At 41.8% G+C, this 25,357-nt stretch overlaps 1 protein-coding gene across 1 annotated transcript in view; it reads right to left on the bottom strand.

The window, feature by feature from the left end:
• Positions 1 to 25,357, bottom strand: part of sugct (succinyl-CoA:glutarate-CoA transferase) — a 127,828-nt gene that overhangs the window by 90,006 nt on the left and 12,465 nt on the right. The window contains exon 9 of the mRNA XM_085763437.1: positions 5,434 to 5,529. Within this exon, the coding sequence (XP_085619563.1) occupies positions 5,434 to 5,529 (96 nt within the window). The remainder of the gene's footprint in view (positions 1 to 5,433; positions 5,530 to 25,357) is intronic.

The raw sequence follows: 25,357 nt of genomic DNA, 5'->3' as shown, positions 1-25,357 counted from the left end.
CAGATATCCTCTATTTTGTTTGCACCTTTTTGGCTGAATGGCAAGTCCAGCCCTATAATCAGAGATGTCCATGGACATGGATGGATGGATGGATGGACGGAAGGATGGATGGATGGATGGATGGATGGATGGATGGATGGATGGATGGATGGACAGATGGATGGACGGATGAATGGATGGATGGATGGACGGGTGGATGGACAGGATGGATGGATGGACGGACGGATGAATGGATGGATGGATGGATGGATGGATGGATGGATGGATGGATGGATGGATGGATGGACAGATGGACAGATGGATGGATGGACAGATGGACAGACGGATGGCAGGTAGAGCGGGTCATCCAATAATCAGAAGGTTGGCGGTTCGAATCCATTATTATATTATTACGAATGGATGGATGGATGGATGGATGGACAGATGGATGGATGTATGGATGGATGGATGGAAGTATGGACGGATGGATGGATGGACAGATGGATGGATGGACGGACGGACGGACGAATGGACGGATGGATAGATTGATGGACAGACGGATGGCAGTGGGGCGGCAGTGGCTCAGGTGGTAGAGCGAGTCGTCCAATAATCAGAGGGTTGGCGGTTATCACGAATGGATGGATGGATGGATGGATGGATGGATGGATGGATGGATGGATGGATGGATGGATGGATGGATGGATGGATGGACGGACGGACGGATGGATGGACAGATGGATGGTCACAATCTACAGAGCTGCTCTGGTTTCCTGGCTGCTCAGGAATGGCAGGGAAGTGGAGCAGAGCTTCCAGTACACTGAGCCTCACCTCCATCACAGTAAATAAACTGAACTACTTAGCCCACATTTCGTGAACATTATTACCAGGCTTCTTACTAACGACTATGACCAGTTTTACGTATTAAACTGTGGGAGGTTGACATAAAAACCTGCCTGGAGTGAAAGTCTGTTAACAGGCTGTGCTCTGTGTGAGGGACTAAAAAGAATACGTAGTGCTATTAGGGAGGTGAGTGTTCCCCCACGGTTCAGTCCTTGCCCTGGTCGTCTGGATTTGATGTGATAAAGGCAAAAGCCTGAAAAACAACTTAAAAAGGAAAGTCTGTGTCTTCTAAGTGAGAGTTTATAAGTAAATAATGCATCTGAAAGCACAGCTCAATCTTTCTCTTTATCCTGTTTGATAGATTCTGTTTGATGTCACAGGTTCTTATCAAGTCTTATTGAAATACAGTTTGTTTCTTCATGCAGGAGGCTCCGAGGCTTCCTCTTCTTTTATCCTGTTCAACAAAAATCACTTCATTCTGGTAATGTTCATGATTTCTGTAAAAGCAAACAGACTTAAAGACCTGTTACTGAATCATGAGCAAGTTGTGGAGCGACAGAGAAGTATAGCAGTAAGCACAGTAACACACACACACACACACACACACACACTCACCTATCTGTGTGCACACAGCAGCAGGGGAATGTATATGGAAATAAATGACAAAAACAGATTCATGGATATTTCTTTGCCCTGACGCTCTGAAGAACTGGATGTTTCTCTGTCCTCTTTTTCTGTGCTGCTAGTAGCTCAGTTTACATGGAGCTGAGTATTCAGAATGGGTTTAGATGTCCAACCCGAATGAAAACGACCCATCTAAACACCTCAGTCAGAATAAACAGGCCCGGAGTGGTAGAACATTCCTCCTCCCAAACTGATCAAAAGTCAAATCATATGATGTAAAGAGTGAAAGTTGTCCGGGTGCGTTTTTTCTGCACATGCTCATGTCACACAGCCGTGTCCATTCCCAATAAATGAATAAATCAGAATAGATCACCTCGACAGTCGAGATGAAATCTTCATTCAGAATGAAAAAAGTCTGAATGTAAACCTAGCTAGTGTCTAAAACAGTAATTTAAGACTCACCACAGAGTTAAATGATTTCAGGGGTAGACTAGACAATAAGGGAAATTTGGCACTGGCCCTCCGGTCCGGTGGCTTTTGAAGATCACTGGCCCCACCATTCTAACCACTGGCCCAGGACAATGTCAGGTATCCATCCCCATAATAACGAAAAACAACTATCCCAGCCAATTCCTGCCGTCTTGAAATGCGCTACGAGACCGAGTTGTTTTCGAGGCAAATGCAGAGACTGCTTACTAAAAAACTGCCACCAACGGGAACGCGCATCAGCAGTTTTGCATTAATTTCCCTCTAAAACAACTCTGTCTGGTAACGTTCTGTTATTATCTCATAGTGTGGTGAATGTGCAGGTCACAACTTGTCCACCAGAGCGTTGTGGAGTTGTCGGATTGTGTATTTGATAGGGCTGGGACGATATGCTTTTCTCCCGATTCGATTCTTCTAGGATTTTTTGGATGCAGGGCTTAAAGTAAAAAAAAATCCTGAGCCTGAACTTTTTTCCAAGGAGCGGGGGTGCAGTGGATCCGACGCATAGCCTACACATTATAGGCAATTTAGAAAACAACTTTTTGGCATTGTGCTTGGTAATGTACACAGGGTTCATACACATTTTAACCAACAAATTTCCATGACTTTCCCATGACTTGGCAACATGTTTCCATGACATTACAAGACCTCTAAAACATCAATATATGCATGAAATGTATGAAAACTATGTAAAAAAAAAAGAAAAAAGAAAAAGTGGAAATGCCAAAAAATAGATCTAATGACAATGGGCTTAATGCACAGCTCCACTACTTCCTGAGCTCAAGCCAGCTTCATTATTACATACAGACAAACTGATTAATCCAGGTGTGTCTGACCTCACAACGTTTCCTCTGTTATGGGGCGTGGGGGGTGGGGGGGGCACGTCCGTGCAGCGTTGCGCTGCGGACATGCACGGAGGAAAAAAAAAAAAACGAAACCGAATGCGCGCCGTTACGTCCGCTCGGAACACCAGGTTCGTTTGTGCCGACGTCAACAGCGGCAAGAGACCCGACGCTACTTGGCGTATCACTGCCTCCAGCGAGTGACTGAGTCACGTCTCCAGGCTCATACAGTACGCGCAGGCCAGGGTTGTCTTGCATACGACACATTTAGCTTTGTCTTTGTCCTCCGTCTTCTCCAGCCATGAACTTCTCTGTGTGCAGCCAAATATTGTGTGGTTTTTTTGTTTTCTGAAATTTTCAAACGCCGGAGATCCGGCACGGGGCCGGAATACTTTAAGCCCTGTGGATGGCAATTCGATTTAAATTGCGATTCTACGATATTGCCGATTCTCTCGATTTTTAGTCTGCATTTTTAACATTTATCTGCACACAAATACTGTAGGAGACTATAAATTAACATACTCCATTATAAATGGTAAATGGTAAATGGTCTGTATTTATTTATAAAGTGAACACCTGTACTCTCTGTATGTAAAAAAGGCTAACAAATACACATTGCACAATATTTTAAAAATTTCAACAACAAAAAAAAAATTCAAATTTTTTTTAAATAGCTCTGAGCAGCTTGCGGCTCTGCTCCTCCGTTCTAAAAATAGCTTGCACCGACAATTAAAAGAAGCTACTCCTAAAACTATAGGGATTATGGTAATGGGCCAATTTGCTAAAATGTTGAACTGTCGCTTTAAAAACACCAGTGTGACATCACAATATGATATTGAAGGAGAAGGACCTGAGCTCCAGCCAGGTGAAGATCTAGCATCATCTGCTAAATGCTCCACTATGTTCACCAGCAGCTCTCTGACTGAGTCTGCTGTTGGTGCTGAGCAGGTAGAGGACTTCTTATAGCTGTATGTGTCATGGAGAAAGTGGACTAAAGCTGTGAGAGAAAAACAAGGAGCTGAATTCACTATTGAGCGCTCTAAGTCTGAGGGGAACCTCCATTAGAGCCACTTTAAGTCTCATAGGTTTTATTGTGCTTCAGTGTTTCAGGTTTGATTTGTTTTCTCTCGGCCTCTTTGCTCTTGTTGTGAAATACTGTGTCCAACCCCCTCATGTGTTTGGAATATTTGTGCCGTGCAGCGGAGAGTAAATGATTCACCGTTTTAACGACACCACAGAAAAGCAGAGGGAAAAGAGAAATGCACTTTGAGCCTCTTGTGTTTTTAATGAAAATAAAAAAGTGAAAGAGAGGACGGAGGAGAATCTAACCTCCATATTCTTCCCTATTTTATTTTCAAAAGCAGGAAACTCAAATAGGAAATATTTCAGACTAATATATTTGCTTTATTATTCTTATGTGACACAAAAACAATCTATAAATCGGGAAATCTTGACACATTAATTAGTGTAATAACAGCAGTGTTGTGTGTGTGGCTGAGGAAAGAGAGCAGGAGATATATGAGAGGATAATCAGGGAGAACTCTATAGACTTCCATACATAAAACACCTGGATGAAAACGTTTGACTGTTTTAGAATGATGCATCTGAATATTAAAGGGATAGTTCAATCCTCAACGGATGCAAATTGAACATTATAAGGTCAACTGTCTTGTCTTCCTATTCTTCCTATTCTGAGGCTACAGTCCTCAATGCAGGCGTCCCCGGTTCGAATCCCGCGTCGGGCAGACCTTTCCTGCATGTCATTCCCCCTCTCTCTGCTTCCCCCTTTCCTGTCTATCTCAATGTGCTATCAAATAAAGGCGAAAAAGCCCAAAAAAAAGGGGATAGTTCACCCAAAATTGAAATTTCACTCATTATCTACTCACCCTCATGTGGACTAAGGGCTGGGAGAAGTTTCAGAGTCCTCCGTGGCTTATATATAACGGTTATACACTAAAAAAACATCCTAATACCTCCATGCTGCTCGTCTTGTATTGAAGCCCCAAAATGCGAAATTGTCCCGAAAAAAATTAAATAAGTCTATATTTCAAGCTTGTTTTGTAGCGGAAGCAAGACGGACATTACATACGAGCAGCATGGAGGTATTTGGATGTTTTTTGGTGTGTCTTTTTGTTACGAAGACAGTTGGTATCCATTTGCAACCGTCATATGGACATGCACTGCTACACCGAGACCCCCTGTAACTCAGAGAAGACACGGAGGACTCTGAAACTTCTCCCAGCCCTTAGTCCACATGAGGGTCAGTAGATAATGAGTGAAATTTCAATTTTGGGTGAACTATCCCTTTAATATTCAGATACATCATTCTAAAACAGTCAAACGTTTTCATCCAGGTGTTTTATGTATGGAAGTATATAGAGTTCTCCCTCCTGCTGTCTTTCCTCAACCACACACACAACACTGCTGTTATTACACTAATTAATGTGTCAAGATTTCCCGATTTATAGATTGTTTTTGTGTCACATAAAAATAATAAAGCAAATATATTAGTCTGAAATATTTCCTATTTGAGTTTCCTGCTTTTGAAAATAAAATAGGGAAGAATATGGAGGTTAGATTCTCCTCCGTCCTCTCTTTCACTTTTTTATTTTCATTAAAAAAAGGTCCAGAGAGGGGGACAGCTGAGTGTCCAGCGTGTTACCTGGTATGGTACGATGCTCTCGTGGGCCGTCCCCCAGCGTCTCGCCTCCTTCCCTGCGTTCAGAAAGTTGGCAGCGATGTGGCTGAGGCAGGAAACCTGAGGGAGAAAGAGAGGTGGACTGGAGTTAAATCTGAGCTGTCAACAGTCTCACTCCTGCTGCTGCTGCTGCTGCTGCTGCTGAAGGCCGGCGCTAACTCGTCGCTCCCTCCTGAAAGAAGTGGAAACCACATCCCCGCTCTCTGGCCTCCTGACACCGCCGCCGCGAAACCACCGGAGAACAACCAGCAGCTCACCTTCAGCCCTGCGGCTTCGCTGAATTTACAGGCAGCGGAACCGCTGTGGACGGCTTTTCACGATTCTTTGGCAAAGAAAAAACGGCCTTGAGCCTTGTTCCCACTCAATCCCCATCCTCCGTTTCACCCACAGCTCTGTGGCAGGAACATACAAACTGTTGTGATGGAGAAACACACAGACTGGAGCAACAAATAACCAGCAGGGACACTTTCTCCTTCTGAGCTCATCGGCTGTTTCACACCTCTCAACTTCTGCTTCATCTTCAACTTTATTTGTTCCAAATGGGGCAAATCATTTGGGGGGGTGGGGAGCATAGGACAACAAACAAACACAAAACAATGCAGATAAAAACACTGATGTAACAATGGACATAAACATAGATGTCCAAGATAGTCCAAGATGGCCGAGGTGCTCTGTACAGGCAGGGCTCCAGACTGCGACTACAGTAAATGGTTTTTCATCTACTCGCACATGTGCGACCAGTAAATTTGCTGATTTTTTTTTTTTTTTGAATGACCACTGTGATTGGCTAATGTGTGAAAATTGTGTTTATCTTCTGTGTTTATCTTCTCTACATCTCGGAGGAGACGTTCCACAGCGGAGCTCCGAGTGAAACAGCAGGAGACACACAGACCGGCGACCCGCGCGCGTGTGTGCAAAACGTCACCCGTGATGTTTTGTTTTTTTTTCGACGGCTCGCTACAAACCTTAAACATCCCATAATATGCTCGTGCTCTCAGCAGTGATACTCAAATCGTTACAAGGCAACGAAGCAAGTTGACTTGCGTTGCAGAACAGCGCTGCACAGATGCTCCCATACAGAAATGATTGATTGTTGATTGATTGATAGATTTTTTTTTTTTTTTCGGGCTAGGCGGGGGGTCTCGACGAGTTTGATGCCAAGGAGTCCATGAACATGTGGCTCAATCAGGGTCAACGGGGGGGATGAGTTTACCACAAGTGGTGTGTCTACTTGTTCTGTTATTGGTCAGTGTAGTCTAAACATTAACTTTATATTTTCAGTATTTAAACTGTTGCACACTAAAATGTGAATTTAAAACACTATAGTCTCTGCATTTATCAGTAGGCCTAATTTAGCAGTAATACAGTGAAAATTAGAGGAAATGTGAAAATGTACTTTGCAAGTCGATTTCGGTGTGCACACCTAAATTTTCTGCTTGCGCTCCTAAAATTTTAAGTTAGGGGCCACTGTGCTCCTAGTAAATAAAGTTAGTCTGGAGCCCTGACAGGGTATATACAGGAATCTTGAAGTTAATTTCAATACCTTTTTAAGACTTTTTCAAGACCTTCTCAATATTTTTGAATACTTTTAAAGGGTCTTAATTAGGGATGGGGACGACACGGGATTTGGATTGTCGATTGTCGAGGCCCATGTGTCGACTTTTTTGTCGAATTGTCGGCCCTTTTTTTTTTTTTTTTTAACAGCAGCAGATATGCGGGCGGAGGGTTGGGGGGGGGGGGCTACACGTGCTTTTGTTGTGGTTTATTTACGCTGCTGTCGGCACAAGCGGACGAGGCAGCACGCATTTGGTTTCTTTTTTTTGTTCTTTTTTTCCGTGCATGTCCGCGGTCCTCTACGAAGACGGCAACCATTGCATCCACCTGTTTTGCCGATGGTTTTGCCCTTTTTGCGGAGCCGGACTCGTCATCAACAGCACCATCACCATCACCTAGACTGCAGGGAGCCCGGACAGCTGATCTCTTCCCTCTGTCGCCTGTCAGCATGCGCGCACGCTCCCGTCACATGTGAAGCAGAATGAGGGTCAAGTAGCTATCCCATTTAGAAAAAGTGGATTTGTTTCATTTAAAATATTTTATTTCATTAGGGGAAAAGTGGCACTTTCTGCTGTTTATTTGAATAGGAAATATTGAAAGACAAAATGCAATTTACACATGGAAATCCCACAAGCCCTGCCCCCTCGACATTTCGACACTCCATTTTTTTTGTCGAGGGGAGCATGTGTCGATTTTTTGTCGATTTGTCGACAAAAAGTCCCATCCCTAGTCTTAATTTTCCCAAAATTGATCTATCACCTTTTAATACTAGACTCCATGGATACCCTGTCTGTAAAACAAAATTAAAGTGCGCTGTGCAATAAGCTACCTCTTCCTTTTCAAGTTGAGGAGGGAGACAACAGTTAATAAAAGTTTGTTTACATCTGTTGGTTTTAATTGGTGGAAGTCTGAACGGGGAACCTGAAGGAAGAGGATTTGTAAGTTCAAACTGGACTGGATAAAGTTCAGTGAAGTTATCTCCACACATCTCCATCACAGTTCCCTCTCTCCACTTTTGTTGTCAGCCATCTAATCATCCCAATCACATCTGAACCCAACAAACAAGTTACAAGTCAGTTGTTTAACCATCACAATTACTCCAAAGCTGTTTAATTAAGTTATAAATGTAGCATAGTTCCTCTTTAACTGAATAATCCCCATTTGTTCCATATAGTAAACTGTTTTCTTGTTGGTATACAACATCTTTTTCACATCTGGGTGAAGGTCTCTCCTCTGTCATCCTCAGGTTCCCCCATTTTTTTCTTGGGAGTTTTTCCTCTGTCAATGTGAGGGTCGGCGATCAGAGGATGTTGTTATGATGCTGTGTAACGCCCTTTGAGACAAACAGTTCGTAAAATAGATAAATAATGAATTAGTCTTGTTTTGCCTTTTGTCTTTATCTCCTGACCACCACCACCACCAGTCTCTACACCCAAGGAGAATATCCCATTATCTGCACGAAAGACACACACCTTTCACCTCTGCATTTGCATAAGGCCTTAAAGCTTTATTCATTAAAAAAAAACTTTTCCTGATTGAAATTCCATGCTGAGAATAAGCTACAATTATCTAACAACAAAATCTACCGACTCTCTACATGTAGCAAAGGAAAACCAGTAGTTGTTGAGATATTTCAGTCAAAATGGTGAACCGCATCAACCTTAAGACATGTCACCAGGTGGGCTTTCAAACTACTTGATGACAGCCTTTAAGCACGCTTATAAAAATAGTAACTTATGTATTATGTATGTAATTATGTATCTATGAACTGGCAGCTGCTTTACAGTAATCAAGAAATCCAATGGCACACATCTCAAATATTCATGTCTTCAAATTCCAATCAACAGCTAGAGAGAAAACATAATGTATAAGAAAAAGAATCTAAATAATGGTGCCAGCATTCCCTCTTGGACCTGTTTGTGATAATAAGAATTATTAATTAAGGAAAAGTGTTTCCAAGTATCTACAAAACAATTCTTATGTGTTGCTTGAGAAAACTTGACTAAATGTTTTATACTGTAGGTTTTGTTTGTTTATTTCATTCTTCATTCTAGTCTATTCTTAGATTCTTTGCAACTGTGGGGCCAAACCTCTGCATTTAAAGGGATAGTTCACCCTAGAATGATATTTCGCTCATTATCTACTCACCCTCATGTTGACTAAGGGCTGGAAGAAGTTTCAGAGTCCACTGTCCCTTCTCTGAGTTACAGGGGGTCTTGGCGTAGCAGTGCATGTCCATATAACGGTTGCAAAGGGACACCAGAGCTCTTCGTAAAAAAACACACACAAAAAAACATCCAAATACCTCCATGCTGCTCGTATGTAATGTCCGTCTTGTGCTGAAGCCCCAAATTGCGTAATTGTCCCGAAAAAAATTAAATAAGTCTATATTTTAAGCTTGTTTGTAGCGGAAGCTTCTCAAAGCTCCTCTTCCTGGTCCGTCCAAATCTCGCGTGATTTGCGCCGGCGTCAGTGCGGTTACTGCGAATCACGCGAGATTTGGACGGACCAGGAAGAGGAGCTTCGAGAAGCTTCCGCTACAAACAAGCTTAAAATATAGACTTATTTAATTTTTTTCGGGACAGTTACGCAATTTGGGGCTTCAGCACAAGACGGACATTACATACGAGCATCATGGAGGTATTTGGATGTTTTTTTGTGTGTGTTTTTTTACGAAGAGCTCTGGTGTCCCTTTGCAACCGTTATATGGACATGCACTGCTACGCCAAGACCCCCTGTAACTCAGAGAAGGGACGGTGGACTCTGAAACTTCTTCCAGCCCTTAGTCAACATGAGGGTGAGTAGATAATGAGCGAAATATCATTCTAGGGTGAACTATCCCTTTAATGATATTACAAAAAGCTGTAAAGGCAATCAGAGTTTGTTGGGGCTCTCGGCAAAAAAGGTGCCTGACACCAATAAAAAAAGCGTGCAAAATGTCAACAAAGTGGGCACATTGAAAATAACCAACATCAGATCAGTGCTCATCAACAAGTAAAGCCCCTTTAGGAAGGCTTTCTGTTGATGATGATTTTCTCACTGGATTTGTTAAAAATCCTTTGGTTTATATACAAGCAGCTGGTGACATATCTAGTGACTTTCTGGATAGACGTCATCACTAGCTGTGTTTCCATTACAGATTTTCGCAAAATAGAGGGTTAGGGTTAGGGGTCTAGTCTGCTAGTCTCGCGATATCCCATAATTCTCGCCCCGCAAGACTTCACTTTGAGGAAGATGGACGTAAGCGTCTCGTGTTCCTATGGTGACAGCACAGCGATCTCAGCTGCTACAGCTGCTGCTGTTATTGTTTTTAACAAAGACGAAAGCAGCGCTTGATTGCTGAAAGGCAAAGCCCGTGTGGCGCTGGCAGCGGCCACAAATAAGAGACACCAGCGGTGATGAGGTGCTGACAGCAATACACAGGGGTTGTGTCCACACACCCGTACTGGTTTTATGCGACTAAAGGGGGCATGTCGGCGCAGGAGGGAGTGGGAGCGTGGATGAGAACCAATCTCCTTCAACCATGCACGGAAAAGGGGAATGATAGAAAAGGTTTTTCTAATTTATTGAGAAACAATGCCCAGGTGGGCAATGCATGACAAAAAACATGTGGTTCATTTGTCCCCTCCAGTCACATAAACCAACACAGCTGTGGACACACACAACTCCGGTGATGCCGGTTACGTGTAGAAAAGCGAAAAAAGTGTTTCCATAGTACTTTTGTGATACACGTTTGTATCGATACGTCTGAAAATTGCTGTTTCCATTTGCCTCGATGTCTATGTGGCAGCCATATTGGAATTTCTAAAATGGCCACTGTAAAATGTACATTTTCTTTACACATCTTGGCTTCCAAATCAGCTGGAACATTGATTTTAACTACTAAACCTACATTTTCAGAGCTAAGGAATCAAAGCTACAACACTTTACCACAGTAACCTTTAGATGCATGAGTGGGTCAAAAATGGCAGTTGTTTTCTTGCAATATTTTGGGGGGGGGGGGCTACTCTGATTGCTTGAGGCCGTTAGCAGTTGCCTGTCTTGCATTTTGCCCCTGAAAAACTCCTATAACAGATACATGATTTATTGTTACTATTTAATCTTGAGCAGAAAATTACTAGAGCAGAAATAGGCGAGTATGATGAGCTGATGTGACATTTCATGGGATCAAGTCCGATGTCAGTGTTTCTCTAACCTCCGTCAAACCTTTAGAACCTCGTTTTTCAGCTTTAATTGGGAAAACCTTGACTTCAACTTTTGAATGCTTTTGTGGTCGAGGACGTTCCTTTAATGTCGTATTTGTGTCCATTGTTGACATTTACTGAGGCTGTGGTGACGACAGAGAGCGGGACAGAGCACAGAGGCAGAGGATGAAGAAGGGGAAATGTATGATTAGAAGGGAAATGGGAGAAAAGCAGCAGAAGATCAGAGGTGGCCGTAACGCTTTAAAGGATGTTGACATGACGGAGTAGAGGCAGACTGACGCTCAGATGGGTGGTGCCGTCAATCACCGCTCTGTTTAGAAGCTCATATTATTCAGGGTTTATAGTCTCCAGCCCACAGCGGGACCTGCTCTCTCAGTCTAACTACAGGCTGAGCAGGATTCATCCAGTTTACGTTGAGAGACGCCAAATCCACTTCAGGACAGTGACACCACATTTGACAGGACTTTGAGTCACCATCACAAAGACAAGGCCATTAAACTGAGTGTCAGTCAGCATTGGCAGCCATCAGCTCTGAGTTAGCTCCGACAGTCTCCAATCCAACATGAGACTATGAGAAGATGCACATGAAGATCTAAAGTCCTTTGTGTGGCACACACTGAGCAGTAGGGATGGGTAGGCCGACCCAATTTGGTATTTTTATTGGAACCGCCCAAATTCCCACCAGAGTACCAAGTATCGATTCACATGAAGTCAAACTGTACCACATTTTGGTACCTGAACGCACCTTCACGTCATAATGAATCTTTTATAGACAAAATAACTTTAATTACCACACATATACACAAAAAGTAAAGTAAAAGTAAAAAAAGAGGTAACGTTGTATACTGGTACCGGTTCCCAGAAACCGAGTATCAGTATCGGTTCAAATGTGAAAGGTAACCATCCCTACTGGGCGGTGGTGTGTCAACGACAGGGCAGTGAAGGTACCCATGTTAGAAATCCTGTGAGGTGTTTTACCCTTAAAGGGACAACGAGGAGTTTGTATTTGGCTATAAAAAAAGTCTCACGTTAATGTGGATGAATCTACGCTACCACTTGTTAATGGCTCCATTTCCTATAAATATATCGTTTTGTCTCTATCGTTATTTTGTTATTTTAATTAGCGGTGGAAATGCTGGGCGAGCCGACCAGTGTTTCCTTACTTTCGGTTTTGCGGACGCTGCCCGGCGAGTCATGAGAATAACGCCGCTGAATCGCCGTTTATGGTCGGAACTACGACGGTATCTGATCGTCTTAGAACCTCTGACTTTCATTCTTGATGAATGAAAACATTCTTGGCAAGACGTCCGTCTTGCGCTGGTCCAAGAATTTCAGGTTCATGGTTAATCATGGTTAATGTAGTGTGAGAACACTTTGCTTTCCAAAATTCCTCGTTGTCCCTTTAAATACTCCTAACCCTGAATTAACTACAAGTGTTTTTGTTGTTCATTGAACTCATAAGTCGATAAAGTTTCCTGTGTTTCCATCTAAACTAATTACACTGACACGTTTGTCAGTTTCAAGACCAGAATTCTAGACCAGCTGCACCAATGACGGACCAGAACCGTGGTTCCTCTTCTGTGTCTAACCTCATCAATCATCATCAATCACATTACAGTAACACCAATGCACATAACAGATCTTGTCCAGACTGTGATCTTCAGCACATCCACTCAACAACACCTTCAGCACCTCCTGATTTTTAAGTAGGCCTACTTTTACAAACACCAAGATAAATATCCTGAAAACCTTCCTGGTAATAATATAAACCTTGTGTTGTGATTCTGCCTTTACCATGATGTCATCATCCCTTCCTCATGCTGCTAGAGCCATGTTTCTTTTAGTAGATTTAACTTAACTTCAATAGTAAAGGCCAGTATTGATCATAAATCACTGTGAATGCTTGCAACCTGTAGTCTTTTTAGCTGCAGTGGAAACTCCTCCGTTTTGAGTTACACTTAACAAACATGTTTCTACCTGATATCAACAAACCTCAGCTCAGAGACGGAGTGGAAGAACTTTTTCCATCTGATCAACAACTCAGACTTTTTGTTTGTATTCTGAGGAAACTCTGAGGGTTACTGACATCTGTTTCTGAACTCTTTCTAAAGCTATATTTTCACTACTAAGCGTATACAACTCTTTCTCCATTTCCTTTACAATCACAACCAAACTGCAGAAGGGTTTCTTGGAAATAATTTACGGATAAATACCAGAAAAGTTTTACTGTAGGAAATCAGAAAAATACCAGACCTGGAAAATAAAATAAAGTGTTATGACTGTATGTCCTGCTTTGACTGAACCCTAGGTCCTCGTGGATGAGGACTACATCCTCCTTGGACTGACAGACGGTCAGGGGAACCTCTCCCTCAGGACCAGTATAGAGAAGTGTTTATCTTCTAAAAGTTGCTATTCTTCTGCGCAACTGAGCCGTTTCCTCGACAAACCACAACAATTTAGAGACATCTCTCACTGAACTTAGGACTTCTGACTTTTCAGCCTTTGGTGTGGAGCTTCTCCCGATGTTAAAAGCTTTTTTTTTTTTTTTTTTTCAGGACCTGCAGGCAGCTTGTAGAGGCTGTGAACTGTGATTGGTTTGTAATGATTAGATTTCCCCCAACAAGCAAACCAAACTCTGCTTAAACCCGTCCACATGGATCCAGAGCCGCTGTGGCTGTGTGCTCTCATTGTTCGTCTCCCTGCTGGACCGACCGCTCTGTGGTCGACGTGCCTGTGGTCGCGGCACTTTATACAGGAATGCACCACGGGATATGGGGAGGAAAGAGAGGGGAGAGAAGTGGATTGTGGGTATCTTATGTAGAGCGACCATGGAAGGTGACCGCAGGGATCAAGACCTCATTCCCTCAAAAACCGATCACAGCCCGGATTTCACTTTTTGTTTTGTCTCCTTGAGTTTTATTGATCTGTCAATTCAACTCTATCTCTTCTAATCCATTCATCTGTTTATCGCTATGCTGATCTGTCAACCATTTATCCATTTACCTCTGTCTATCCTAATTCAATCATATATTTTTTCCTTTCCTTTCCTATTTTTATCTATGCATCTTTGTATCAGTCTATCTACCTACAGAGCCTTGTGAAAGTACTCATACTCCTTTAACTTTTCCACATTTTTCACATTACAATCACAAACTAAACCCTCCTGTTGTCCTCCTGGGTCAAAGAAGGACGAAGGGAAAGAAGGAAGGAAGGGCAAAGGGAAGGAAGGAAGGAAGGACGAAGGGAAAAAAGGAAGGAAGGAAGGCAGGAAGGATGAAGGGAAAGAAGGAAGGACAAAGGGAAAGAAGAAAGGACGGCAGGAAGCACAAAGGAAGGAAGGAATGAAGGAAGGAAGGAAGGACGAAGGGAAAAAAGGAAGGAAGGAAGGCAGGAAGCACAAAGGGAAAGAAGGAAGGAAGGAAAGGATTGTGGAAAGAGGGAAGGGAAAAGGAAGGTAAGAAAGATGGAGGGAGGCAAAAGATTGGGCCAATTAGATCAAAAGAGGAAGGAAGAAGAAGTAAGGACGAAAGGAACGAAGGAAGGAAAGAAGGAAGGACGAAGGGAAAAAAGGAAGGAAAGAAGGAAGGAAGGACAAAGGGAAAGAAGGAAGGACGGCAGGAAGCACAAAGGAAGGAAGGAAGGAAGGAAGGAAGGAAGGAAGGAAGGAAGGAAGGAAGGAAGGAAGGAAGGAAGGAAGGAAGGAAGGAAGGAAGGAAGGAAGGAAGGAAGGAAGGAAGGAAGGAAATGATTGTGGAAAGAAGGAAGGGAAAAGGAAGGTAAGAAAGATGGAGGGAGGCAACAGATTGGGCCTATTAGATCAAAAGAGGAAGGAAGAAGTAAAGACGAAGGGAACGAAGGACGGAAGGAAGGAAGGGAAAAGGGAAGGAAAGAAAAATAGAGGGAAGGATGAACAGCAGTTTTCTAGTCTTGCCACAGATCCTCAGTAGGATTTAGGTCTGGACTTTGACTGGGCTGTTCTAACACATGGATCTGCTTTGATGTAAACCAGTCCATTGTAGCTCAGGCTGTGTGTTCAGGGTGGTTGTCCTGCTGGAAGGTGAACCTCCGTCCCAGTCTCAAGTCTTCTGCTGCCTCTAACAGCTTTCCCTCCAGGATTGTCCTGGATTCAGCTCCATCATCTTCCCACCAACTCTGAGCAGCTTCCCTGCAGTGTTTTGCATGTAGTCCAAAAAAGCTAAATTTTGGTCTATCACATCAAATCCCAATAAAAAACATTTAAGATTGTGGTTGTAACATGACGATGTGGAAAAGTTTAAGGGCTATGAATACATTTGCAAGGCTCGGTATGTATCCATCATTTTATCTATCTATCTATGGTGGGAACTGGAGAGAAAGAGAAAAAAGGCTGAAAATGGGGAAAACACACGGAGCAGATTTACACATCATACAGGTATCACTGTCAGAATGAGGGGGAGGATCAAAGCGCTCTCTGTTTCATTCTCTGAAGAGAAAAAGTATCTTCAGCTTCTGTTACATTCGAGGCAAACCTTACCTTTCCTCACCCACCATATTTCAGCCGGACAAGTATTTTTCTTTGTTTTTATTCTAAACTCCATTTGCTAACTCAATTTCTCTCTGGACGGCCATAAAGTTGTGAAATGAGCGGAACTCAGCGGCGGCGCAGCATCTTTCCCAGCGCAAGAGCTGAAAAATGATAATATATGAAACATAAAACAAGCTTTTAAAAGCAACAGTGTCACACAAGCAGCTCGTCCTGACACAACAAATCACACACACCATGGGTGTCTTGAATACCTCCCATCAGTCTCTGGGCCCCAGACAGTTTTAGGATTATGTATCTTGTGTTTGTATAAACAGTGAAAACACTCAGAGATATATTGATTATTTTTGTTTAAACTGCTCAGACTTTTCGGGGTAAATTACCAGTTTGTTTAAATACCTGCGAGTTTTAGGGATTAATTATTAGTTCAGGTTCAGAAACACAGTCGGTAAAACAGAAGACAACTCTGCTTATCTCTCCCCTCAAACACACCCCACAGATCACACAGGCAGCGTCAGCGCTGTCATTTCCCTGCCGAACCTGAACACAACCCCGTGAAGCAGCACATGCGCCTGCAGCAACAACACTGTTAATTTAGGCGAAAGAACCCATGAGGACAGCGAATGTCCATTTGTCCAGAAAGGTTCCCAAAAACATAAAACTACAAAAATAACAGAAAATGAAAAGTTGTTTTTTTTTATGTAAATATTGTCAATGTATTCTCGTCTGGTGTTACTTCACCAGTACAGTCTGGAAGGATCCTTCACACCAACAGTTACGGAGTATCCATATAAGCAGTGTTGTGAGTTAGAGAACTCAGATTACTTTTGGTGCAACAAGAAACATAAACGCGTTAGTTCAGCAAGTCAAAAAAATCGTAATTTGATTATTTTTTCAAATAAGTAATCTGTTACTTTACGACTTTCTCTGGATAAAGAAGAAAACCCCCACTGCAAGGTTATAATGGTTTTGGATTTTTCATTATAATTTAGTTTTTATTTAGTTTTGACTTTATTTTTCTCTAATTCAGTTGAGCTGGTTTGATAGTTTTAGTTTTTTCTAAATACTTAGTCTTAGTTTAGTTTTTATTAGTTTTAGTTTTTCATACTGTGGGTCATTGTCAGGTACAGGATTCAATAAGATCAGAGTAAGTAGGCTATTGCGTAATAAATATTCTATATTGTTTTTTTGACATAATCAGTGCAGTAGAGTAACAATACAGTACCTTGCATGTTGTATTGTATTTAACATCATAAAGTGAACACAGCAAATGTTTTAGACACTTAAAGTGTTTTTTATTTTTATTAATTTATCTGGTAGTGCAGAGACAGAGCCAGACAGCTGATAATAGACTTCTCCACCTCAGCTTGATGCTGATGTATTTAACTTTTCTATGTTAACCTTACAGTGCCTCATGTCCAACATTGGTTCTTTGGTGGCAAAAGAACTGGTTCAGTATGAGGCACTGGTAGAAACATCCAGTTGTTCAAACACAAAGAAACCCTTATTTCACATGTTCAGTTGATAACTTGTTAACATTTTTCCACAACAGTCACAACATTTTTGACATATAGAGAGCCTAAGCGGAAGCAGGAAGTAACGTCGCCATGGGACCTCCACTCTGAAAAACTATCCATTCAAATGAATGGGACTGAAAGTTTTATTTCGTGATCCAATTGAATTGTGCCATGAGAAAAAAATATGTCCTCTACCTGTTTAAAACATCACGGTTCATGAAGAGAAATCAGCAGTTTATCGTAAAACTATTGTAGAATAAAATTCAGAAGAATCTGTAAGCAGAAAGACTACAAGCCACGTAGGTGACGTCACCAAATGCCGCCCTTTCCCGTGTCAGTTGGTGACGTATTTTTTGTGGGACACCAGATCTGTCTTCACACATAATACATTCTTCCGTTGCCGTTTTACGATAAACTGCTGATTTCTCTTCATGAACCGTGATGTTTTAAACAGGTAGAGGTCATATTTTTTTCTCATGGCACAATTCAATCGGATCACGAAATAAAACTTTCAGTCCCGTTCACTTACATGGAGAGTTTTTCAGAGTTGAGGTCCCATGGCGACGTTACTTCCTGCTTCCGCTTAGGCTCTCTATACTAACCTTATGGGATCCACTCTAACGTCAACAGCTTGACCAATCACAGTGAAGAAAAAACTGGATGACATACACTGAACAAAAATATAAACGCAACACTTGTTTTTGCTCCCATTTTTCATGAGCTGAACTCAAAGATCTAAAACTTTTTCTATGTACACAAAAGGTCTATTTCTCTCAAATATTGTTCACAATCGGTCTAAATCTGTTAGTGAGCTGAGATAATCCATCCACCTCACAGGTGTGGCATATCAAGATGCTGATAGACAGCCTGATTAGACAGGTGTGCTTCAGGCTGGCCACTGGAGAATGTGCAGTTTTATCACACAGCACAATGCCACAGATGACAAGAACATCACAGTGAAATGAAAAACTATGCGTGGGTGATTTATTTCTGTCAGTAACTTAATTCAAATGTAAAGAAGCACCTCCATGCCGTCTGTCATTCCTGTTACCAAATTATTATTATTCGCAGAATGATGTCATTTAAAGGAGTATGGGTGTCCTGTGGTCAATTAGGTTGCAATTAAAGGACAATTCCAGGCAAATTCAACTCGGGGCTGTATTTTCCTAATATTTTAGGTCTAAAAGAAGGAATCTGAAGATTTTCAGTTTAATTGCTCCCGTTTTGCAGTAGTTGCGTCTGTCCCCGCATCGCCACGGCAGCAATGAAAGGAGCATGGAGAAGTCAAGAGTTGATATTCCTGTGTTTATGACACAAACAGGAGCTTCCGACTGCACGTGAACACACCGAGCGCAAGACTCCGGGAGACTTTGAAAAAGATCTAGTTTTACAAACATGTTGACTTGCTTGAAGTAAATAAAGTTCTGGGTGCATGTTTGAGCGCTGTCGGTGAGAAAAAAATGCGGCTTTGAGGGATGTAAACAGCCTAAGCAGCAGAACTTGCATCCGCTCCCATTCATTGCTGCCGTGGCGATGCGGGGACAGACACAACTACCGCAAAACAGGAGCAATTAAACTGAAAATCTTCAGATTCTTTCTTTTAGACCTAAAATGTTAGGAAAATACAGCCCTGAGTTGAATTTGTCCTTTAAGCTTCAATTATGGAAATGGATGAGTACTCCGACGCGTTTCTTTCATTCATGGGTAACGCAGTAACATAACGTTGTAAAGTAATACGTAGGGCTGACAGCGAGTGAGTGTCACGTCTTCCTGTATCTGGCCCTTCAAATTAAAAGCCCTATAGCCTTTCATATACAGTTCAGTCATATTGATTTTGACTTAATTTTGACAAGACACAGCTCTAAATGTTTGTTTTTCCCTGCGACCAATCGACCAATGAAATTTTGGTCGACTAATGACTTTTTGGTTGAACAGTGCTTGGTCGACTATTTGGGGGCAGCCCTAGTAATGTGTTACTTTTAGAGTTGCACGATACCCACGGTAGCCACGGTACCCCGCGGTGCCAAAACGTAACGGTTCCTACTATACTAGAAATCCTACACGACGGTACTACCGTGGATTACTACTACGGTGCCAGTTTCCGCTACATAGCGGCCGCCTCTCCTCTCCTCCCGGCTTCTCACTGCATGCTACTCCCTTGTAAACAAAACCCACATGCACCCACTGCAACCTAACTACGCAGCTGCTGAATGATTGGCTGTTTGCCTGTTACTGGTGATGTCCGGGGATATGATAGGCTGTTTCCGCACACTGGGTCCGCCCGTCTGTTATCTGATTGGCTGTTTGTGTGTTCATGCCGGCAAGCACGGACTCCATGAAGACAGCTGAGACAGCTCCGCTTCGATAGAAATTCGCTTCTAAACAAACAACGAGCTAAAGTTCTGTCTCGCCCAGACGCGCGCACGGCTTCACAAACACGAGACAACACACTGACCACGGCAGAAGCACCGGGCCCGAGCGGCGAGTCTGCTGCGGTGTCGTCTTCAGTGGCACTTAATTAATTTAGCTCTGTTTATTTTCTCATTGGCTAATATCAGGCTATATGCTCCGTGTACAGGCTGAGGAATAAAGAGTTAAAGGATGTCCAAGTATAAAGCACCTAAAAAATGCATAAAAAATAGTTTTCACAGGGAATCAGTTCCTGTTCATTGTATTCTGTCCTCTATGATTGGAGAAGAAGCATTATTGTCAAATAGATTTTTTAAAAAGACAGTGGATTTGTTTTTTATCCTAAGTTGATTATTTATATTTGTTAAACATAAATTAATGTGCAAGAGACTGAATGGTTATTTATTTTCAACCATATAAATTCTAACTTCATTTATTTGTTTTTTATTGCTTATTTAAAAATATTTGTTTCAGTCTAATTCCTACTCCACCAGTATTATGTTTATCATGCACCAAACAACATTATAAGTAGCCTAATTAATAAGTATTTAACTTGTACAAATACATTGCAGTTCATAAAAATAATAATAATAAAAAAAGGTTGCAGTATCGTGATATTACCCGGAACCGTGATACTTTGTCTGGTATAGTACCGTGGTTACTCATTTTGGTATCGTGACAACTCTAGTTACTTTCCAAAGAAACTACACCCCACACTGCATATGAGCAGCAGAGCAGCAGAGCAGCAGAGAGGAACCAGAGGAACGCAGTATTGTGATGATGAGAGAGAACAGGACAGAACAAAGACTCCTTCTCACAGAGCAGGTCCAAGTAGAACAGCCAGTATGTTCTGCTTTTGTCTCCTCTGTCACAGTCCCTCTGGGGTTTGGTCCACACTGTTCTCTGTGTTGTTTGCTGTCTGTTACTTCTGTGTCTCCTCCTCGTTGTGGGGGAGTGGGTCAGTGGGCTCTCAGCAGGGGTGTGGTGCAGCCACGTTACCTGACACACTTGTCTCTCACTTGTCACCAGATTCTTCTACTTCCCATCTGGTGGTGCTCAGAGAGTCCGTACGTGTTTGCCTTTGTTCAAACGCTGACCAGTGTCTCCTCGCGCTAGTTGGCCCTGACTGTTGTACCCACTCTGTACCAGACAACCAGCAGCACTTGCAGGTCATCCACAGCCCTCATGGATCCCATTAAGTCACATTCCTGATTGCAGCTACCTACTCATGTTACTCTAATCGTGTGGTGGAATCTGCTCTGGGCTCTGAATTATACCGGAACCTTCTGTAAATTAAAAAGGATTTTTTTTTGTTTTTCTGAGGCCTTGTTCACACATACCCAGGTACTTTTGAAAACTGAATGTTTCTCTCCTCCGTTTTAAACACCAGTTGAAAACAAAATCTGTCCGCATGTAAATGCAGCAAATCAGCTCCACAAACCTGCTCTCCAGTAGACATGTGCACGGTTACCGGGGTACCCGAGAAGGCAACCTGCTAATAAACTGATTAATCCAGGTGTGTCTGAGTCGTCACAATGGTCACACACACCTGGATTAATCAGTTTGTCCAATAATGTAAGACAGGAAATGAAGGAGCAGCATCAAGTTCAGGAAGTATGGAGCTGTGCATAGAGCCCATTGGTTACGAATTATTACCCGGTTAACCTAGGATTTAAAAAATGGTAGGGGTTTCACGATTTCGATTTTTTATCGAAATTGATCGAAATTACGTCACGATCTCGAGCATCGAAGTCAAAGAGAGGATCGACGATCCCCAATTTATAGCGTTTTATCAGCCAGTCCTGGTGGGCTACTGTCCCCCTCCTACCTGGAAAACAGGAGGGAGACACAGCTCTAACTACACAACACGACAAGCACTGAGAGCCGCATGTTGCAGAGACGTTATAAGATTAAAAAAAAAAAAAAAAACCCGCAAATAATAAGCCGACGAAAAGGTGCAACTTGCCACTTTTTGTCGATGTATTATTTGCGGGGGCTTTCGGGGGATCTGGTCACGGTGGAGGATCTGGGACTGATTGACTGTGGGCCACCACCAGTCTGATCAGGTCCTGATCATCAGGTCCATCGCAGCACAGCAGCTGCAGCTCTGCCCCGCTGTCACATGACTCTCGCGTATCAGCGCAATCTCATTTACATTACATTAAGCCGACATCAGGAGAATAATGAGACACGACGGTAAATTAATGAAAATAAAATTATGATAATGTACAGATATAAATATATTTGTTTCAAAACCTTGGGGGCAATTTTGGCCCCAGGATCATGATTTTTGGGGGCATGTTACCTTTATATTGTAAAGAAATTATTTAAATGTGACCATTAGTGCCTAATGTGATACATTATGGAAATTGCATCACTTATATGTATCCCATCTTTTGAAATAAGATTTACTGTACAAAATTTTATGAATAAAACCAATGATCGTAGACTAGACTAGTCTGAAAATAGCATAGGCGTCTGTGCTGTAAGAAAAAGAAAAAAAATCGAGAATCGAATCAAATCGTGACCCTAAAATCGAAAATCAAATCGAATCGAGGATTTGGAGAATCGTGACACCCCTAAAAAATGGCGTGTTAGACTTCACAGTCTAGCGTTGGATCAAGCTACATCATCATGCCTTGGTTCGGGTTTTTCGTAGTGTTAAACAGTTTCAGATCAAACAACATGGTTGTTTGCTGTGTAAAAGCATTTTTGGATCGAGCCTCAAACTTTCAAACCTTTTACAAGAATCTATGGTGGTTCCCTCGGGGTAAGCCGTAGGGATGGAGACGACTGGTGTCATCAAGTCTCAAGCCAGTACCAGTGTATTTCAGCTGCATTGCAGATGGTGTCCTTTATATCATTCTCACACACTCACACTCCCAAAAGAGCAAGATGATGTCACTCATTAGTTGGATCCATCGCACCATTGAAAGCATTGTGACCCATGGCATCTTGACTTGGTACGGGAGCTGCTCTGCAGCAGACAAAAAAGCTCTGCAGAGAATTATCAACTCTGCACAATACATCACCAACTCCCAGTTACCTGCTCTGAATACCATCTTTACCTCTCGCTGTCTGCAGAAGTCACGTAACATCATCAAAGACCCCTCCCACCTCAGATAACTCAATAACACTCCCAATAGCCCACTGGAACGCAGACTTGGACATCTCTCCCTCACCAGAATTTTGGATGGACATAAATAAAAACATATTTGCCATGACATCAAACACAAACCTTATGTTAATTCAATACAAAATCATCCACCGAACACATATCACACAATACAAAATGCACAAAATGGGATTAGCAACCACAGATATTTGCTCACAATGTACAATAGGAACATCAGATAATTACTTTCACGCACTCTGGCCTTACCAACCGATTCACTCCTTCTGGAACTCTGTCACAAAAAACCTCTCCACTATACTAGACTGCAGAATCCCTTCATCCCCACAGCTATGTTTACTAGGAGACACCTCATTAACCACCATACCAAATAAATACAAGAATAGCTTGCTCACCTCTTTAACTGTTGCTAAGAAAATAATCCTCCTAAATTGGAAATCAAAAAGCTCAATAAACACTAACCATTGGATCAACCTTCTTCTGGAACACATCGCTATGGAAAAAATCACTGCTTACAATAACAACAAAATAACAGTCTTCACTGAAAGATGGTCCCCATTCCTCTCCTTGTTGGGCCGGTAATTACACCAATCCCTCACACATTCCCAACACCGTAAAACACATCAGTTTAATATATACAGGGAGGAAAAAAGAAAGAAAAACACACACACACACACACACTCCATCATTTACTCCTATTTTCTTCCCTTTTATTTATTTTATTTTTTAAATAATTAAATTACTTTATCCCTCTCTTATCACTATTATCAGTATTTCTCCATGACCATGATTACATTCATAATTATCATTACTAACCTCGCTTGGTTGACTGTGTACAAATATACCTACGACTGAATATTAGGATCTTGATTCTGATTGTGAGTACATATATGTGTATATATATATAATCCTCTTTTCATCCCTAAATTACTTTTTCCTTTTTTTTTTTTTTTTTTTTTTCATACGTGTATATGTATGTATAGATGTGTGTATATATATATAGTATATATACTTTATTATTTATTTACATATATCTTTTTTTATTAATATTATTATTTCGTTCTCTCACCATGTGGTTTATCTAATTTACTTACTTTTAATAGACGTAGATTTTTATTTATTTACGTACTTTTTCCCTTTTCGTTCTTCTTCTCTCTCCCACATCACATAGCTTATCTCATTTACTCACTTTCAACCAACCAATTATTACTGTTATCATTATCCTGTTATTCTATATATATATATATATATATTTTTTTTTACTTTTAATTTTTATCTTATTATTATTATTATTATTATTATTATTAATGCTATTATTATTATAATCACTACTATTATTTATTTATTTTTTCCTAAAGAGGGGGATGACATGATTATTTATAACAATTGCCATGATAGTAACAGATTAATAAAGTATAGTAAAATGGGGGGTGGGGGGTGGGGCCGAGCTGAGCGGTCGGGGGGTGGGCGGGGGCTCCGTACCCGGCCCCCCTGGGGCTTGGCGGGAGCTTGGTTGGGGCGGCTGGGGGCGGCTGGGGCAGAGTGGTGGAACCCAACCTTTCCCCCTTTTATCAAAATATAAATAAATTAAGAAATATAATGAAAATTACAAATTAGGGCGCGATCGGGGGGGGGGCAGGGAAGAGAAGGGAAAAAAGAAAAAAAGAAAAAAAAAAAGCCTCCCCTTAGTGGGCAGACCCCCTCCCAAGGGCCTGGGAGTTGCCTTGACTGGGATAGGCTCAGTGAAGATATGCAGTGGACCAGCACCCACCTCTGGGTTTGGCTGCGCTGCGGTCCAACCTACACCCAAATTTAAATCAAAGATGGGGGGAAAAGAGGGGAAAGAGAGAGGAAGGTGACTAGAGGAAAAATAAGGGGAGGGGAAGGGGGAGGTGAGATGGGAGATCCTCTCACTGCTGCCCTGTGGGTCTCCTACTGGGGTTCCCGGCTGGGCTCCGGGGCAGGACGGGCCGGGCCCCTGCTTGCCCTCCTCGCGGCGGCGCGACCTGACCTCACCTCTCATTGCAACTTATCACTATCATGAAAATGATTCTACACAAAGGAAAATGATTACATGCATCTCTTTTACAAATTATAATTTTCTTTCTTTTTTTTTTGGTTTTTGTTTTTGTCCTTTTATTTTCAGTCTTATTTCATTATTATATACATGTATTGCTCCTTTCTCTTATTATCTATTCATTATCCCTAATATTATCATTATTTGTTTATTTTATTTTTTTAATTATCATTACTGTCACTATTACCGTATTCTATACCATATTGTATACAAGTAATAGCACTCCACTTACCTCTCATCCACGCACACGCACACACACACACACACACATACACCTAACACTACATTCATGTATCAATGTGGCATGTCTTTTCCTGTTGTTGTCTGTACTTATGTCAATTGTTTGTATATTTGTCTATGTGGTTATATGTGCTTATAACGTTTTTGTCCCTCACATCACCTTGTCTATCACTTCACCAATAAAAAATAAATAAATTAAAAAAAGACCCCTCCCACCCTGCCCAACACCTC

Source organism: Trachurus japonicus, chromosome 20 (genome assembly GCF_045865225.1).
Source record: "Trachurus japonicus isolate A0001 chromosome 20, Traja_1.0".
Taxonomy (NCBI): domain Eukaryota; kingdom Metazoa; phylum Chordata; class Actinopteri; order Carangiformes; family Carangidae; genus Trachurus; species Trachurus japonicus.
Note: the sequence above shows the minus strand (reverse complement) of the source record. Positions and strands in the feature narration are given on the sequence as shown.